Source organism: Bos javanicus, chromosome 17 (genome assembly GCF_032452875.1).
Source record: "Bos javanicus breed banteng chromosome 17, ARS-OSU_banteng_1.0, whole genome shotgun sequence".
Taxonomy (NCBI): Eukaryota; Metazoa; Chordata; class Mammalia; order Artiodactyla; family Bovidae; genus Bos; species Bos javanicus.
The window spans coordinates 49358440-49378790 of NC_083884.1; the positions used below are offsets into that span (position 1 = coordinate 49358440).

The following is a 20351-nucleotide window of genomic DNA, read 5'->3' on the forward strand; positions in this document are numbered from 1 at the left end:
GCCAGTTCTAGTACCTCGCCCTTCCTACCAAAGTTCAGTGGTCAAAGGCAGGAATGGACAATTGGCTAACCTGAGACCATGCTAAGTCGCTTCAGTCGTGTCCGACTCTGTGCGACCCCGTAGATGGCAGCCCACCAGGCTCCCCCGTCCCTGGGATTCTCCGGGCAAGAATACTGGAGTGGGTTGCCATTTCCTTCTCCAATGCATGAAAGGGAAAAGTGAAAGTGAAGTCGCTCAGTCGTGTCCGACTCCTAGGGACTCCATGGACTACAGCCTACCAGGCTCCTCCATCCATGGGATTTTCCAGGCAAGAGTACTGGAGTGGGGTGCCATTGCCTTCTCCCACCTGAGGCCACAGCCTATACTGTTTAAATCAAAAAGCATTTAATATACTTTGAAATGTTGCCAAAACTTGAAACCTGGGCCACTTCACTGTTTTCTAAAATCCTGATTTCTTGGTTTACTTGAATCATTAAGACTTTGGTGCTCACAGGTATAAGGATTGGTCTCATCTCCTGGGGTCATTGTGAAGAGTAAATAAGTTTATACATACATACATATATAAATAAGTATATTTGTCACACAAAAGCTCCTTCGAGAACACTGCTCACCAATTAGGGAAAAAAGAGCAGTGTATAGATGCATAAAAATACCTTCTTTTAGGTACTACAAAAGCAAAAATATTTTAAGTGAGTTTGTTTAGGATCCCCTACACCTGGCGTCTTGGTAATCACTGATGCTTATCAGAGACAATAAAGGGGCATCACAAACTCCTTCTTCATCCTGTGGAGGAGCGTCTGAAACAAGGCAGCTGTCCAGTGTGATGTGGTCCATAGTCCTCTCTGGTCAGAGATGGACACCGTGACACAGCTTGCGGCACACTCCTTTGGTTTAAAATGTACAGACATTTTCCAAGAAGATGATACAGTTGAATCCAAATAAGAATACAAACTGATTCTTCCACTTTCAGAATAACTCAGACCAACACCATCAGGACTGTCCTGATGCGGGACATAGGGAGGGATGTAGGGGTCTGGAGCTTGGTGTCAGTGGCTGATTGGCTGGAAGAGCAGCCCCCTGGGATAGGGAGCTTGGGTATCATAGCCCTAGTGGGGCCAGGAAGCAGTCAACACCAGGTGTTGAATCTGAGACGACTGAGGTGAAGACAACAGGGGGATGAAGCTGTATAGAGAGATGAGACAGGAGTTACAAATGAAAAAGGACAAGCCTAGATGAGCCTTGCATTGTTGTGCATTGAGATATCTGTGTGAACTCATGGTTTTTGAGACAGACAGGGATGCTACTGTGTGTACCACTATTTCCTGATTAGAGAACCCAAGTAGCAAGGAGCACATCTAGAGCCTAAACTTTGGTTTCTAAGCACCAATCTCTCACTAAAAGGAACTGAGCTGATTTTAGGACTGGGACAGTGAAATTACAAGATAAGCCTGGAAGTTCTTGTATTTAGAAAGGAAGAAAATGCTTAAAGAACACTCAGGACACAGGACACATCAAAAGGACATAGAAGTCATTATAAAATGATTCTCACTACCATTAAGCATCAAAATAACCAGTAATAGTAATGAAATATAAGCCACAGAGTACAAATGAAATCCATGAATCCATTCTGTTAATAAATTCATCAGTGAAATACTGAAATTCTAATAAGAAACATTTACATTGTCCCTGAACCTCTTTTCATAGAATATTTATTAATTTTAAAGCAACTAAGGGTAGCTTCACTGCAGAGAAGCTTGGCAAGCAGCACCTTCACCAAGCAATCAAGTGAGCACCATTAATATTGTGACAGATTTAAATCATATCCTACCTGATCCAATGCAAAATGGTGAGAGTAGAGCATCCCTTCTGGGATACTCCTGCCAAAGGTACATAATCAGAATCTAAGCATGGAGAGACATTAGACAAACCTAAATTGAGAGACAAGCCACAAATAAGCAGCCTGTAATCTTCAAAACTCTTAAAGTCAAGAAATTCAGGGAAAGAATGAAGGAAAACAAAGTTCCATGACACAAAGGATAGTACTGAGACAACAAAGGATGCTAAGTTAGGGTCTGAGGACAGTACAGTAGGCAGGCAGCAATGTTTATACCTGATCTCCAAGATATATTCTGATTCTAGAAGAGAAAGCCTTTGTTTGTAAGAAAACACTCAGCAACTGTTCAAAGGTGATAAGTATGTATTTGGTCAGACACTCTGAGACAGCTCAGGGGATCAAAGCTCTAGGCACTTGCTCTTACAACTTGTCTATAGGTTTAAGCTTGTTTACACATAGTAACAACGGGCCTCCAACTCTTTTCCACCATATGTGTGTTTTATTTCCGTATGTGCGCATCAGGAGGAAACAGAATCTAATGCAGATGGTTCAAGTGCCTTTAAGAAGGGACTACTTAAGGAGGAAATAGAGTGATTTTGGCTCCTAAGATAAGACATGGAGGAGCATATCATCTAAAGTGACATGCAGGCATTATGGAAAACACTATGGAGGTTCCTGTAGAAAACTACAAATAGAGTTGCCGTATGATCCAGCAATCCCACTCCTGGTCACAAACGCAGACAAAACTCTAATTTAAAAAGGTGCACCCCTGTGCTCACAGCAGCACTCTTCACAACAGGCAAGACATGGAAAACACCTAAATGTCCACCAACAAATGAATGGATAAAGAAGATGTGGTACACATATACAATTGAATATTACACAGCCATAGGAAAGAATGAAATCATGCCATTTAAAGCAACATGGGCAGACCTAGAGATGATCGTATTAAGTGAAGTGAGTCAGCAAGAGAAAGACAAATACCACATGATTATCACTTACACGTGGAATTCCAAATACGACACGAATGAACTTATCTACAAAACAGAAACTTATCTTCCCCCTTGCCAAGGGGGAAGAGGGATGGGAAGGGATGGACTGGAAGGTTGGGATTAGCACTGTTACACATACAATATATAAACAACAAGATCCTATTGTAGAGTACAGGGAACTATATTCAATACCCTATGATAAAGTATAATAGAAAAGAATGTGACAAGAATGTATACACACATACATATACATCATTGAATCACTCTGCTGTATACCAGAAATTAACACAACATTATAAATGAACTACACTTCAATAAAATAAAATAAATCTAAATCTAAATAAAGAGGAGAAGGAGAAGGAAGAAGGAAGTGTTCCTGACTCCAGTGAGAGCAGGAGCCTTGGACAGAGGACTCCAGAGAGGAGTCAGGGTCATGGAGGACAGAGGCACAGGGAGCAGATAGGGAAGAAATATTCCAGCCTCTCTTCCTACTCTCTGACCTCCTACAAGCACCCCCACTGGGCAACTCCAGATGGCAAGCAGCAGGCACAGGAAGTGTTCCCTGCAGAGGTCAGCCTCCCAGGGCACAGAGTAGGATGGGGAGTGTGGCTGGAATGTAGGCAAATAGAAAAGAAAAGTCAGATACACAATAGCCCAGGGACTTTCCTGGGCATCCAATGGTTAAGACTCCACGCTGCCAAGGCCAGTGAGCAAGGATTTGATCCCAGGTCAGGGAACTCTATCCCACAAGCTTTGCCAGCCAAAAGATTTTTTTTTTAATATGTATAATAGCTCATTGGAACTTCTTACAATAACTCCATGAGATGTGTTTTCCTGGCCCCACTGCATAGATCCAGAACCTGAATGTCCGTGGGATTAAATAACGCCCATCTCTACACTAGGTTTCCCTAGTGGTTCAGATGGTAAAGAATCTGCCTGCAGGACGGGAGACCTGGGTCGATCCCTGGGTTGGGAAGATTCCCTGGAGGAGAGTATGGCAACCCACTCCAGTATTCCTTCCTGGAGAATCCCCATGAACAGAGGAGCCTGGGGGGCTATAGTCCACGGGGTCACAAAGTGTTGGACACAACTGAGTGACTAAGCACACACACACACACACACACACATACATACATATATACACAACAGAGCAGAAATTTGATTCAGGCTGGTGTGAGCCCCAAGCCTTGCCCTCAATTAGGAGTTCTCAGGTGAGGCCGAGGTTCTAACATGCTGAACTAAGCTCCGTCTGGGTCCTGCCTTTGTCTCTCCATGCAGTACTCAGGTCCATCTCTTGCATCTTTTTGCCTCTGATATGGAAGAGACGGCGGGGTTGACAGACAAATGATAAACAATGCTTGCTTATCGCTGGTTCAGGCGAGTGTGACACAAACTCAGTTAGGAAAACACATCTTCGGTGCTGCCTCCTGTTCATACACACGAAACTCAGATAGATTTCTGAGCAGGAAAGACAGACAATTTGTTTGCATGACTTTTCTCTGTCTTCCCTACCCATGTAGCTTACACTCTGGAATTTGGAGACGCAGGAATATTTATTGGTTTTTGAATGGCCCCAATCACACACCCTTTTTCTGGTAACAGTACCCCAATTTTCCTCTGCACCCCACTGTCAGTCCTCACAAACTCTTCCCACAGCCCCCAGACATGATCATTAGAACACATTGTCTTTTACACACCAAGTTGACTGGTTCAGAAGTGCTCATGAACCAAACAGGGCCAAGGAGACACAGCATGACCTTTCCTGGGTTCATCGGGTATTGGGTAAAGCACAGTTGACCTTGACTCTGCAAGGGTGGGAGCTTAGGACAGCCAAGACCCACCACATGGAACCTAAAAACGAAGTCAACACCATAATAGGCAAAGCTAAGAACCAAAGGAAAAAAAAGATTCTGATGTCATAACTGAGCACCTGGATCAAGCCATAACTGATACTAATTTTGGTATAATTCCATCGCCCCCACAAGATATCTCGTACCGTCTGCAGCCACTTTCCACTCTTTCAGTAATTTATTCAGCTGTTAAGAGAAAGTCCTAATCAAGGATGCTTTCCACTGTTTATGGTGAAGTTCTGGTCTCTGTTTTAAGTTGATTTGTTTCATGTATACATTTCTGAGAAACCATTATCTGAAAAGCAAGGGCCCCTCCCTTCTCTCCCCTGAAAGGAAGAGGCAGAAAATACAGAGAAGGACGGGCATTTAGAAATAAACTCAGTGACTTGAAAACATTGCACCTGGCCAGCTCCTTTGAGCATCACACTATTATGAACATTCTCACCTCCAAGCTAAGGGACAACTTCCTGGAGTGACTGATGGAGAGAAAGGACAGTGGTGGATTTGATTCTCAGTTGGCAACCCTTGATAAAATGGTGGCTATCTAGAGGTTTTCAGTGCATCAAATGTACCTACCCATTTTTCTGTGCAACCAAGACCAAAAGAGATGAGTTCAGGTAAAAGTCAGATAGTATGAGAAGCCAAAGAGAGAATTAAGTCATGTAGTCATTTGTTCATTCACCAAGTATTAAGGGCCTAATATGTGCCAGGCACTGAGGTTAATGAGCAAAACAGATATATACAGAAGTGAACAAAATAGAAGAGAAATTCTGTTTTCATGGGGCTTAAATTCTAGGGGAGAGGAAGTCGGCTAAACAAATAATTGAGGGACTTCCCTAGTGGTCCAGTGGTTAAGAATCCACCTTCCACTGCAGGGGACATGGGTTCAATTCCAGGTTTAGGAACTAAGATCCCACATGCCTTGGGGGCAACCAGAGAGCCTACATGCTCTAGAGCCTGTGTTCCACAACAGGAGAAGTCAACACAATGAGAAGCCCACGCACAACTAGAGCCTTTGCACCACAACAAGAAAAGTCCACACGCTGCACCTAGAGAAAGCCCACGTATGCCGCAACAAAGACCCAGTGCAGCCGAAAGAAAAAACAAAACCTAAGTAGGTGAAACTTATGGGGTTATCAGGTGGTGATAAGTGAAAAAAACAAAACCACAATAGAAAAGGGGAATAGAAAGTCCCACAGTGAAGAAGAGCAAATGGCACAGACAACGGAAACAATTTCAGTGGATATCTAGATGCTACCCAACAGCAGGCATGTGCAAAGGCCCTGAGGTGGGAGCCTAGCGATGGTGAGAACCAGCAAGGCAGCCCACGGGACCGGAACAAAGTGCCTACGTGAGGGCACTGGGGTTGAGATGAGGTCAGAAGGGTGCTGGGGTCATGTAGTTCATGTAGCACCTTGTAGATCATGGAATGCACTGTGGCTTTAGCTCTAAATATGATGGGAGTTTCTAGAGGGTTTTGAGAAGAGGACAACATGATCTCACTGATAGTCAGGAAGAGTCTGAATGGAGGATGTTCCTAAGCAAGACACAGTTGGTGTATGTTGAGGATGTAGGACACTGTGGCCTTCCCCCTGATTTATCAAAGTAAGGACTGTCTCCACAGGAGTCACAGTAATTGGATAAGAAACTGAGTAACATGTGTGTTTGATAACATGTGTGTTTGGAGGAAGAGAATAAAATTCCCCAGATTGGAAATTCCATGGTGGTCCAGTGGATAGGACTCCACATTTTCACTGCCAAGGGCCTATATTTAATTCCTGGTTGGGGAACTAAGATCCTGCAAGCCATGCCACACAGCACCATCCCCCTACCCCGCTAAAAAAAATTCCTCAGATCCGGGACTCTTGTTCACAAAGACACGTGTGCTCTGATGTTTGCAGCATACTCAAGCTCTTACGTTCACCATAGCCAAGACACGGAAGCAACTTAAATGCCCAACCACAGAGAAATGGATAAGGAAGATGTGGTGTGTGTACACACACACACACACACACACTCACACACACTCTCTCACACACACACATATATATACAATGGAATATTACACATATTCACACACACACTCACACTCACACATACACACTCACACACACACATATATATACACAATGGAATATTACTTACACACATACTCACACACACATATATACAATGGAATATTACTCACACACACACACACACACACACACACACATATATATATATATATATATAATGGAATATTACTCACACACACACACACTCACACACACTCTCTCTCACACACACACACACACACACACACACATATATATATACACACAATGGAATATTACTCAGCCATAAAAAGGAATGAAATAACGCCATTTGCAGCAATACAGATGGACTTGGAGATTACCATACTAAGTGAAGTAAGTCAGACAGAGAAAGACAAATATATGATATCACTCATATGTGGAATCTAATTTTTAACAGTGATACAAACAAACATTTACACAACAGAAACAGACCTACAGACATAGAAAACAAACTTATGGTTACTGAAGGGTAAGTACTGGGGGCAGGGGAGGGATAAATCAGGAGTTTGGGATGAAAATACATACACTCTTATAAGATATCCATAATACAGATAACCAACAAGAACCTACTGTGTAGCACAAGGAACTCTATTCAGCATTCTGTGATAATGTAAAATGAGAAAAGAATCTAAAAATGAATTAATATATGTATAAGTGAATCACTGCTGTACACCTGAAATTAACACAAGACTGTAAATCAACACCACTACAATAAAAGAAAAAGGACTCCGGGATCACTGAGGAGGAGTCCGAAGATGATGTTGACAGATGATGTCTCCTGCTTCTGTAGGCAGAAGAGTGGACCTCAGGACTCACAGGAAACCTCCCAGTCAAGCCACTGCTGGCAGACACCTCCAGTCATCAACACTTGAGGGAGGTGTCCAAGAGCTAGGCCATAGCTGGGGAGATGATTGGCCCATGGCAGGGACAATCAGCACAACAGATGACAATGCCGACTTTGAAAGCAGATAAGAAACTGCTTTGTGAGTCTATTTCTGTTTTATAAACTAGTTCATCTTTGTCATTTTTTTTAGATATGATAGCATATGGTATTTGTCTTTCCCTGTCTGACTTACTTCATTCAGTATGATGATCTCTAGGTCCATCCACGTTGCTGCAAACGGCACTATCTCATTCTTATCTGTGGTTGAGTAATAGTCCTTTGCATATATACACCATGTCTTCTTCATCCATTCCTCTGTCGATGGGCACTTAGGTTGCTTCCAAGTGTTGGCTATTGCAAACAGCGCTGCTATTGAGGAATGTTTGATGGCGGAAAGAATGAATGAAAGGAAGAGAGGCAAAGCAGACAGAAAACGGAGAAGATTCCCTAGAACAAAAGGTGTGTTTGGAGTTGGATGTCCTTGACTTAGAAGATGACACAGTGGAAATGATCAGAAATCAAATAATGCCATTTCAGCAATGGCAAAAGAAGAAGCAAGCTGACCTTGCCATGGGCTGCCCCAACGGCTTTAACTATACATCTGAGAAGCAGACATACAATTGGCCTTTGGTTTCCTCTAGTTCTTTGGTTGGCTGGGTAGGGTCCTGCCCGCCTAGCATCCATTCCGTTTCATCTGACACAGCCTGATTTGTCTTTGGACACTTCAGCACTCTCTTTCCTAGTATTTTGGATGCAGTTGACCTGAGGCTCCTGCATTGGTGTGTTCCAGACCTGACCAATCAGAGACTCCATCCCCTCCCATCACAGTGGCTGGGTAAGGGTTGGGCCAGGGACTCCAGTGAGCACCAAGAGATTCACACCATCAACCTTTTCTATAATCATTTAGGAAGCCGCTTAATTCTCCTTGGGGTGTATTGTGTGGATAGAATGTAAACATTGAGCTGCTGGTGACAATGATGACCACTCAGAAATGAAGCCAACACAGGGAACAGAGGAGATAGATGGAAAGAAACAGTGTCTCGTGACATTAACAGATCTCTGGATCCAGCCATGGCTGAAGCCTATCTGAGTATTTTTAAGTTACTTAACCTGATACATTTTTAAACAACCCCCATTTTATTTATGTATTTTTATTTTGTGGCTTTGGTACTATTTGTATAAGCTGTTTCTTTTTTTTTTTTTTTTTCAGCACATGCAACTAAAGAGGTCATGACAAATGAACTGAATCATTTGACACTGAGATCATTTCTACTGGGCAGGTGCAGAAACCCTGTCTCAGGGCCTCAAACACAACCTCACTGTTTCCAGTGAAGACAAAACCATGTTTCCAGTGCCACCTCCTGTTTAAGGTGTGAGTTTTTAATTTTTTAATTTCCGCTTAAAATCATCACTAAGCTGGAATTCCATGATAAGAACAAAGCCAGCCTTCTGTTCCATGGGGATCCTGGGGGTGGGGTGCTTGTCTTAAAGTTCCTCTGTTTATTTTGAGAATAAGAGAATCCCTTATTGCCTCAAAGGACCGCTCATCTATCCCCACATGCCAAAGTGGGCAGTGTTATATCCCTATTTCTACAGCATCGGAGTCCACAGAGACAGTGAGGAAATGCGGTGGAAAGCCAACATTATAATTAAGGGGCCGGAGGGACCAATTGAGCAAGAAAGATGAAAAGAGTCAACTATAGAGTTGGGGGGAAAAAATGAACTTCAGGAAGGCATGGAAGCTGCTCTGGATGTTTCCGATGGCTCTGCGACCCCGTAGGGAGAAGAACTGTTTAAGACAGTATCAAGAGTATTATGAAACTAAGCCAAATGGAATTAGGTATAAGCTGTATTTAAGCATGAAGTACATCAAGGGATGTCTCAGAATATAAACCACTGGCTCTCTGTTTAGGTTGATTATAAATGGACACCACAGTACACTCCAGGAGCTTTTCCTATTCCCCGATGTCGTCAAATCCACTGTTGTCCTAATGCTTTTTATTTTTTACATTAGTCTCAGTCATTTAAGAAACATTTATGTGTAATTTCTATTAGATTTTGGGGATGATTCTTCTTCTCCATGGCTTTGATAACTATACATATAATAATGGCTATGATTATTTTTTTAAGATTTTTCTTGATGCGGACCATTTCTAAAGTCTTTATTGAATTTGTTACAATATTGCTTCTGTTTTATGTTTTGGCTTTTTGGCCCTGCAGCATGTGGGATCTCAGTTCCCTGACCAGGGACTGAAGCCACAACCCCTGCACTGGAAGGCTAAGTCTTAATGGCTGGACCACCAGGGAAGTCCCTGGCTATGATTTATTGACCTTTTACTCATTCGACTATTACCATGTGTAATGGGCTGAATGGTGGCCTCCAAAAGACTGGTCCCCTTAGAAACTATGGATGTGATCTTATTGGGAAACAGAGTCTTTTCAGATTTAATTGAGTTAAAGATCTTGGGATGAGGTCATTCTGGATGAGAGTAGGCCTTAAATCAATGACCAGCATCCTTACAAGGCTGAAAGGGAAAAGATGTGCAGAGAAGACTATGTGAAGCTGGAGGCAGAGATGGGAGGGCTGTAGTCATAGCCAAGGAAGCCAGAAGCCATCAGAGGCTGAAAGAGGCAAAAGAGGAACCCCCCCAGCCTCCTGGAATCCATGGAGAGAGCAGAGCCTTGTTTGGATTTGAGTTTGGACTTCTGGCTCCAAAACTGGGAGAAAGTAAGTTTCTGTTACATTAAACTACCTGGAAACGAAGGCACTGTGTTAAGTGGCTCATGCCCATTTTTTTCAATAATACAGTCTCATAGTCCTACAAAATAAGCTCATAAGAGCTGTCCCTCCTCTAATTTTTGCTGCACACACATCCAGCATCCTGCCTCCTTTTGTAACAGTTCTTCAATCTTTCTCTGGGAGAAATGCCTTTCTCCCTTGAGTACAATATGGTGGAACTGTCTGTCAGATCGTCTTAATCTCTTCTAGACCAGGGCTGGGGCTGTTCTCACTCCTGGCTATACCTGAGAATCACCTGAAAAGTTTTTTAAAAATGAAAATGATTAACACTGCTTCTTTGCCCACCTCCACTTCACTGCTACAAAGATCTTGGTTCAATCCATTAGGTGTAGAGTCTGGAGGTTATTTAGCAATTTTTAAAGCTTCCAGGATGATTCTAAAGTTCAGCCAAGGACAAAGGATTCTTCCTCCCTGGAATCTGGGGCTTCCCAGGTGCTGCAGTGGAAAGAGTCCACCTGCTAATGCAGGAGATGCAAAAGACGAGGGTTCAGCCCCTTGGTCAGGAAGATTCCCCTGAAAAAGGAGATGGCAACCCACTCCAGTATTCTTGCCAGGATAATCTCATGGATGGCAGGCTACAGTCCATACAGTCACAGAGTCGGACTGAGCAACTATGCACACATGCCCCCCGGAACCTAAAAAAAAACATGACCACAGAGATAGAAACACATAAAGTAATTAGAGTCCCTGTATCCCAGTTGTACCCTGAAGCCAGACATCAATGACAAGTACCAGAACCCTTGAACTGGCAACTTCAGACTTTAAGAAACCTGGTCCCTTAGTGTACCTTAAGGGTCATAAGATCCCAATCCCTTAGCTGATTTGTTTCTGCTGCTAACACCAGAGGCTTCTGACCAATTCATTCAGGAAATGGCAGAACAGATGCTCAAAACTAAGCTAAAGCTTCCATGATACTGGGCATCCTTAATCAATTCATAAACGATAGCTCCCCATGTGTCACCAACAACATAAAGGATGTGAAGGGAGAAAGAAAAAATATTTTATGGAAGGTGATTAAGAGGTACAAACTTCCACCTATAAAATAAATAAGTCAGGGGAGTGTAATATACAATATAAGGAATATAGTCAATACTACTGCAATAATGGTGATAAATGATTAGACTTTTCATGGTGATCAACTCATAATGTATATAAATGTCCAATCACTATGTTGTATACCTGAAAATAATTCTATATGTCAACTATACTTCAATAACAAAAAAAATTATATAGAGATGACATGGTCTTCTACATCAAGTCTTTGAGGGTTCCAGACATTTGCAACTGTGAATATGCTACCAAGAGCATTATTAAATAGAAAAAAGAAATGTACACACTGCAGAAAACAAGGACTCACTCTCGGAGACAGCTATAACTATTCTCTTGGAAATTTTGCTAATTCAGACTTTGGCTGGGTTGTATTTTACTTTTGTCCTCTCTTTAAAGGCAGTGATTTCTAAATCCCTAAGGTATAGAAACACTTCTGTTCAGCTCAGCACACAGGTAGGGCAGAGAATTAAGTCCTAAAGAGAAAACAGTTTCAAAGATATTAGAAGTACCCACTCAGAAACAAAGGCAAGCCAATTAAACATAATTGGTATCCTTCTTCAAAGTATATACAAATAATCTCTAAGTGAAAAATTCCCTTAGCCATTGCCCAGGGTATAAGTGAATGCACTTGTAAAGGATCATACTACTAAGTCACTTCCCAGGTGGGGCTGGTGATAAAGAAGCTGCCTGCCAATACAGGAGACACAAGAGACGTGTGTTCAATCCCTTAGTCAGGAAGATCCCCTGGAGAAGGGCATGGCAATCCACTCCAGTAATCTTGCCTGGAGAAATCCATGGAGAGAGGAGTCTGGTGGGGTACAGTCCATGGGGTCGCAGAGTTGCACACAACTGAAGTGACTTAATGCATGCTAAGTCACTTCAGTCATGTCAACTCTTTGCAACCCTATGGACTATAGCTTGTCCATGGGATTCTCAAGGCAAGAATACTGGAGTGTGTTGCCATGCCCTTCTCCAGGGGGATCTTCCCAATCCAGGGATCGAACACTACATCTCTTATGTCTCCTGCATTGAAAGGTGAATTCTTTACCACAAGAGCTACCTCGGAAGCCCTGGAAAGGATTATTATATGTAGAGGGAAAAATGCTGGGGATATATTGTTTTAAGATTCTTACACAGCATATAAAGCAGTATGATATAATTTGAATGTAGGCTTTGATTAATTAAAGATATATCTTGTAGGGCAATGGCTAAATTTTAAAGAGGAATAAATAATGAGCCAATAATGAACCAATACGGAGATAAAATGGAATCATAAAAAATATACTCAGAATGAAAACAGGCAGAAAAAGAAGGAAAAAGGAGGAGAGAACAGATGGTGCCTAGAGAAAAAAAGCAAGATGTTAGATTTTAATATAAATATATCAATAATCTCATTAAATATAAGTGGTCTAAATACAATTATTAAAAGACAGAGATTATCAGACTGGATAAACAGGCAAACCCTAACCATATACTGTTTATAAGCAATCCACATAAAATAATACAGATTGTTTTTTAAAAAAACAGAAAAGATACAACAATACAAACTCTAATCAAAAGTAAGCTGAGGTAGCTGTATTAATATCACATGAAACAGACTTCAGAATAAGGAATGTTTCCAAGGATAAAGAGAGCTATTACATAATAAGAAAGAAGTCAGTTCAAGAATTCATTATAATTCTAAGTGTGTATGTACCTAAAACAGTGTTTCAAACACATAAAGAAAAAGCTGACAGGACTGAAATGAAAACTAGACAAACCCACAACACTTCAACACTTTGAGATGGAGACTTCAACACTTTTCTCCATAACTGACAGAACAGAAAGATAGAAAATAAGCAGGGATATAAAATACCCAAATATCACCAGAGACATCTGGAGAGTCTTTATAAATCTTAGATAAAGATGTTTAGATATGACACCAAAAGTGTAATTACTAAGAGAAAAAAATTAACAAACCAAACTTCATTTAAAAATCCTCTGCTCTTCCAAAGATACATACTGGGAGAAATCATATAAACACACATCTGAAAAGAAACTTGTATCCATACTATATAAAGTACCCTCAAAGATCAATAATATGAAAATAACAACCAATAAAAACAATGGGCAAAAGATTTGAAAAAGACATGCACCAAATAAGATATAAGAATGGTAAGAAACAAGAAAGAATATTCAACATCATAAGTCATAGGATAAAAGTTAAAACTTGAAAGATATAGTGCTGCTGCTGCTGCTAAGTCGCTTCAGCCGTGTCTGACTCTGTGAGACCCCATAGACCGCAGCCCACCAGGCTCCCCCGTCCCTGGGATTCTCTAGGCAAGAACACTGGAGTGGGTTGCCATTTCCTTTTCCAATGCATGAAAGTGAAAAGTCAAAGTGAAGTCGCTCAGTCGTATCCAAGTCTTAGCGACCCCATGGACTGCAGCCTACCAGGCTCCTCCGTCCATGGGATTTTCCAGGCAAGAGTACTGGAGTGGGGTGCCATTGCCTTCTCCAGAAAGATATACTACTACACACCTATTAGAACTGCTACACAAAATCAAACTAAACAAAAGGGTAACATTAAGTGGTCCCCAAGATACAGAACAACTGGAGCTCTTGTTGGTGGGAATGCATAGTGTTTCCACGTTTGAAAAAAGTTTGCAATTTCTGATAAAATTATGTGAACAGTTATCATACCACGTAGCAATTACAGTCCTAGGCATTTACCTAAAAGAAATGAAAATATATTTATATATGAACCTGTTTGTGAATATTTATAGTGACATTTTTCATGGAGAAGGAAATAGCAAACCTCTCCAGTATTCTTGCCCCACAGACAGAGGAGCCTGGTAGGTTACAGACCACGGGGTTGCAAAAGAGTTGCACATGACTTAGGAATCAAACAATGTAGTGACATTTTTCATAATACCCCCCAAATGAAAGTAACCCAAATGTCCTTAAACTAGGAAATGAATAAACAATGGCTCTGTATCCATTCACAGGATTATGGAGTATTAAAAAGGAATAGACTATTTGTGATGATAGCCATCTAACAAAGGTGAGGTGATACCTCATTGCAGTTTTGATTTGACGATTAAGGGAACCCTTGTACACTATTGCTGGGAATGTAAATTGGTGTAGCTGTTGTGGAAAACAGTATGGAGGGTCCTCACAAAACTGAAAATAGACCTATCATAAAATCCAGATATTCCATTCATGGGCATACACCTGAAGAAAACAAAAATACTTATTCAAAAAGGTAGCACACTCTCATGATCAAAGCAGCATTTTTTACAGTAGCCAAGATATGAAAGCAACTTGTGTTCATCAACAGATTTATGGATAGAGAAAATGCAGTGTATATATACAATGGAATACTATTCAGTCATAAAAAGAACAAAATTTTTCCATTTGTAATAACTTGGCTGGACCTGAAGGGTATTACACTTAGTGAAATAAATCAGAGAAAGACAAATACAAATAGAAAGACAAAGACTAATATTATCACTTACATGCGGAACCTAAAAAATACAACAAACTAGTGAATATAAGAAAAAAAGAGATTCACAGATACAGAGAACAAACTAGTGATTACTAGTGGGTAAAGCGAAAGGTAGAGGGTCAAGATAAGGGTAGGGGATTAAGAGGTACAAACTATTAGGTATAAGAAAATAAAAGCTACAAGGATATATTATGCAGCACAGAGAATAGAGCCAATACTTCATAATAACTATGAATGGAGAATAACTTTTAAAATTTTGAATCACTATGTTATATGCTTGACACTTATATTGTAAATCAAATATGCCTCAATTTAAAAACAAAAAGAAGAAAAAGGAATAGACTACTGATATATAGGCAAATATTACATGCATTGTGGTAAGTGAAATAAGATTCAAAAGTTGCATACTGCACTATCCCACGTTTATGGAATTATGAAGAATGCAAACTATAAGGATGGAGAGGCTTCCCTGGTGGTTCAGATGGTAAAGAATCTGCGTGCAATGCAGGAAACCCATGTTCCATTCCTGGGTTGGGGAGATACCCTGAAGAAGGGAAGGGCAATCCACTCCAGTATTCTCACCAGGAGAATTCCATGGACAGAAGTGCCTGGTAAGCTAGTCCATGGGGTTGCAAAGAGTCAGACACGACTGAGTGACTAACACACACATACACATAAGGATGGAGAACGAAATCATGGTTGCCAGGGTTGCAGATAGAGGAAGGGAAGTGGCAACACAGGGGTCCCTGGGATCTGGGCAAAGTGATGGAAATGTTCTTTCTATACTTCAATTGTACTATGTGACCATGTGCCTTCATCAAAATTAAAACTCTAACCTCAAAAGGGTGAATTTTACTGTATGAAAATTGCATTAATAAACCTGACTTTTAAACAAAGCAGATTGCTGTAAAAATATTCTATCCATCAGACTTTCCATTTATTCCATTAATTCAGTAATACTCCCTTTCACTCCAATTAATATACCAAAGATTCGTTTTTATTAACCTCACTTCTCATGACTATGGATGTATGAAATATCTAATACATCCAAAGGCTTTGGTTTTAACCCCTGCTCATGAAAGTGCTAACTGCTAATATAATTGAGAGTTCTGGGTTCTTCTCTGCCTGATTCTAGCCACCCTTATGATGAAGCTAAGGATGAATAATAAGTGAGATGAAGGAAGAAGGGCCAGAGGTGCAAATTCAAGTGGCCAAGGGGAAGGGGCAGGCAGGTAAGGAGGTAAGAGAAGCCCTTAATCAACACCTTATCCAGGGGCAGGGTGACACCTCCTCATAGCTTTGGTGCCAAGGTCAGCAGAGTACCCACACTCTTATTAGGGGAAATTGGAAATTCCGATTTTTATATGTGAAGTCTCTCAGTTTGTGGGAGACTGTTCAGTATTTTATAAACACCGTGGACAGAACAGTGCTTGCCTGCAGGTCATGAAGTTTGCAAGCGTGAGTTCAGAGCTGTGGGTGTGGAGCAGAGAACTAGGAGAGACCCAGGAGCCTGGCGGTTTCACAGAATGGCTTCCCAGAAGCTGAAATCACTTCTAAGGAGCTTCCATGCATTGGGGAGTTTCAATTTGGGGAGGAAGAGGTGTGTGCTTAGGGCAAAAAGTGTCTGTGTACTCTAAGTGTAGGAAGGACCAGGTATGAGGATCTTTCCCATGTTAAGTGTGCACCAGGGGAGCCGAGAAGGACCTCTGCCTGCTAACAACCTCTTCCTACTCATGACACCTGCCCCAAGCTGCAAATTCCAAACCAGCAATTGAAAATCCCCAAAGCTCTGACAATCCGAAGGTTGGCCGCCTGGCTTTTAATTCCTCTGGGGACCAAAGCTGCTCTAAAGTGCAGTGAGGCTATTGGGGGACTTCTTGATGTGAATACTCACATCTTTCGTGCAAAATGAGCTATGGATCCAATTATGGACACAATTCCACAGCCAGTCCAGGTGTCTCAAAGAATATCTATGGATGACCCTGGGTTTCTGTCTCCCTACAAACCTATCTTCTGAATCATGAAGTACACCTGGCCCCAGATTTCAGGAAAGTAATTTCCGGCCTGTGTGACCTTCCCAGAGGCCCCCTGTGTGACTGACAACCATCACCTCTCACAGCATTACTTCACCTCTGACAGCATCTCAGCCCACCCCCGCCCTTCCCTCTTCTTTACACCGGGCCAATTCCTCAACCAGTAACTCAAGGACACTTCACTTCAGCCCAAGTCTTAAATCTTAGGAAGACTCCCTTTTTTCAGTGCCCTGGTCTATTTATGGAACCTCCCAAGAACAATGATTCTGTTCCAAACCCTGAGGAATTGCAGAGTCTTAAATCCACAGTTGAACATCAGCTTACAATTGGTATTAAAAATTGATCAGTGGTTTCAAGGGTTCCAGAAATCAGCACTTAAATCCTTGGGCCAGAAGAGTCAGCGATGATTTTTTTTAAGACAGTACAAATTTAAACAAGGGTCAGAAAGCTTCCCTTTCTATGAGAAATCTACAGAGCAAACGTTTTCTTTGCAGATCTATGGGAGTGAATGTACTGTTACTTGTAGCCACCAGAAACAAAATGAAAAAAATTTGCAGACCCATAAGCCCCCAAATCACGTGGTGAAAACTGTCAAGCAAAAGTGGGAAGAGAAAAATTCAGTAAGTCAAAGTTGCCCTAGGTTAGGGGGAAGGGTGGCTTTGCCGGGGAGGAATGGGACAGCTCCCCTTAACCTCCAACCCCCATCCCCACCCCGTGCCCTCTAAATAGCATCTTCAAAACAAAATTCCCAATTCCACTTCCCAATAAAATTGCTGTCCCTAGCCTCTTCCACGGGGACATTTCTAACCGCCATTCCTCTAACTCAAAAGTAAAATCCTCTAGATGGCCGGGAGGGAGAAAAAGGAATGTGAGCTTTAATTAAGAAAAGTCCACAACTTACTTTGAAAAGCACATTCAGCAGTCAGAGTTCTAAACTGAACATGATTAAATCTCCTGGCAGAGGGAAAGAACCTGATGGGGACTTTCACCGTTGGCTCAGTTTAAAATGACACCACCTTTCTTAACAAAGTGCTTTCTACCCATTAGATCGCTTTATCATCACAATGTCTCTGGAAAGTATTTTAGGAAGGAATTTTTTTTTTTTTTAATGGCCACTTTACATTTAGGAAAACCGAGTCCTAGAAATGATAGAATCCAGAGCACATGACAGAATTAAGTCACCAGATTTTACTCCTCTGGAATAAAACAGAAAAATGTTCCCCATCCCTTCACACGCACGCGCGTGCCCATGCGCGCACACGTACGCGCGCGCGAACGGGAGCACACGCGCGCGCGCGCACACACACACACTTCTGTTTACCTGGAGCTCTTGGGGAAAAGGGACACTGTTTAAAACAGCAATTTTGTCCAGTTGGTGTGTCTGGGAACCTGCAGCCTTAAGGAAAGTAGATTTTTCTGGAATCCCAGCCGGTGCGCAAGGACTTTGGAAAAGCAAACGCTACTTTGTAACATCAATTGGCAACTTGTCTCTCCGAATGTATTTCCAGCCCAGCCTGAGGCCGGAGAGGGCCCGTGATTCTCATCAGGTTGGACTCGGTTTGCCGGCTCAGGGCCCCGGGCCGCGGCGGGAGCCGCGACGCAGGGCGAAGGACAGGGACACTTGTGCGCATCTCGGTTTCACCCGATGGCCCCAAGACCCTTGCCCAGGCGCGGGCGGCAGTAAAGTGGCTCCCCCCGCACCCTTTTCCCACGCGCTCACCCGCACCGGATTCTCGGCCCAGTCGCGGTGGACGCAGCGGCGGTTCCCAGAGGAGCGGGGCTTCCTCCGCTCGAGTTCGCGGCCCCCAGTGCCGGTGCCGGACAGGGAAGGCACGCGGCGCCGGCGGCTCCCGGGCTCCAAGACCACGCTCCCGGCCCCTCGCGCCGTCCGCCCGGGTCCCACACGCACGTAATCATAACCGGAAAAATAATACCAACCTTTCCTGAGCTCTTTGGGCGCCAGTCGTCCCCTCCCTGAATTCTCTTAAACCCAAAGCAGAGTGGTCAGTTCCATTGCAGAGATGAGGAAACTGAGGTAAAAGGCCACCCCCCAGGACCCACTGCTAGGAAGCCCAGATCTGATTCCGAGATGCAGTTCCCCCACCCGCGCGATCACCTCTGCGCGCTCCTAGACTACACAGGACCTCTACGGGGTACCCCGAGGGGGTCCCGGATTTCTTCCGAGCCGAGGTCCCCGGAGGCTGCGTGGTGAGCGGGCATTCCTGCGTGGACTAACGCCGGCCCTCGAGACCCCACGGTGGGGGAAAGGGGCCGGTCTGCCCTCGTAGGTCACTAGCCCCAGTCCTACCGAGCTGGGGAGGGGGATGCCAGACTGGGGCAAAGGAGGTGCAAAGAGCCGGGCTGCCCGCTCCCAGACCCCAGCTCCACCGTAGTTTAATGCAGGGGTTGCGTTAAGTCCTCATGGAACTCAGTGATGGTGAACAAACGGAGTGTCCCTCAGCCACGCCCCTTCTTCACCCCCGGGAAGCACTCCGAACCCAGAGATACTGGATCAGCCGAATTCGCTCCAATTTCCCTTACCTGGCACCCAACTGGGGTAGCCCATCTACAGGGGCCGTTCCGCGCCCGGGAACCAGCGCCCTCACCCAGGTCCCCAAGACAACCCCACTCATCGGCTCCCCTCCCGCCCAGGCTCCCGGGGACCGAGGGGAACTTCCCGAGCGCCGGCGCGACCGACACCCCGGGTCCCCGGCCTCTTACCTCTGCCCAACAGCGCGCCCAACACAAGGCTCAGCGCCCCACACAGTGGCGCCACCGGCCCGGGGGCCGCGCCCTCGGAGCGCATCCTGCGTCCAGGCAGCTCAGGCCGTCCGCCGCCCGCCCGGGGCGCAGCGCCCGCTCGCGGCCCCCGCCGGCTGTCCCATGCCCCGGGGCCACCCCCGGCAGCGAGTCGGCCGGCCGGACTGAAGAGCCGGTGGTCGCGCCCCGCCGCTGCCGGGTGCAAGCCGCGGCGGCTCCGGATCCCGCGGCGGCTAGCGCTCTGGCCGGGACAACTTTTCTCCAGCCTCCAAGGCGGCCGCGGGCCCGCCCCGCCCCCCGGGCCGCCCACTCGACCCCGCCCACCCCTGGGCCCCGCCCCTGGGCCCGCCCCTGGCCGGAGGCTGGTGAAAGATGCCGGGGAGAAAGTGGGAGCTGGCGCGCAGAAGAGGAGGTGAGGCGCGGAGGCTCAAGGGTTGCGCCCATGAGGTCTCCCCTCCTCCCCGCAGCCTCCCGCCTTCGTGGCCTGTGGCTCGAGTCCCGGAGAGTTCTGCGCAGGTACCCGCGACTCAAGATGGAGCCGAGCCCTTCCCCTCGCCCGCCTCCCGGGGTCCTCACTCTTCACA

The 20351-nt window shown here is 44.2% G+C and overlaps 1 protein-coding gene across 1 annotated transcript in view; it reads right to left on the minus strand.

Annotated features, from left to right (window-relative positions):
• Positions 1 to 20109, minus strand: part of TMEM132C (transmembrane protein 132C) — a 454537-nt gene extending 434428 nt beyond the window's left edge. The window contains exon 1 of the mRNA XM_061384531.1: positions 19729 to 20109. Coding sequence (XP_061240515.1) covers positions 19729 to 19813 — 85 coding nt within the window. The 5' untranslated portion in view covers positions 19814 to 20109. The remainder of the gene's footprint in view (positions 1 to 19728) is intronic.
• Between the last annotated feature and the right edge of the window lie 242 nt (positions 20110 to 20351).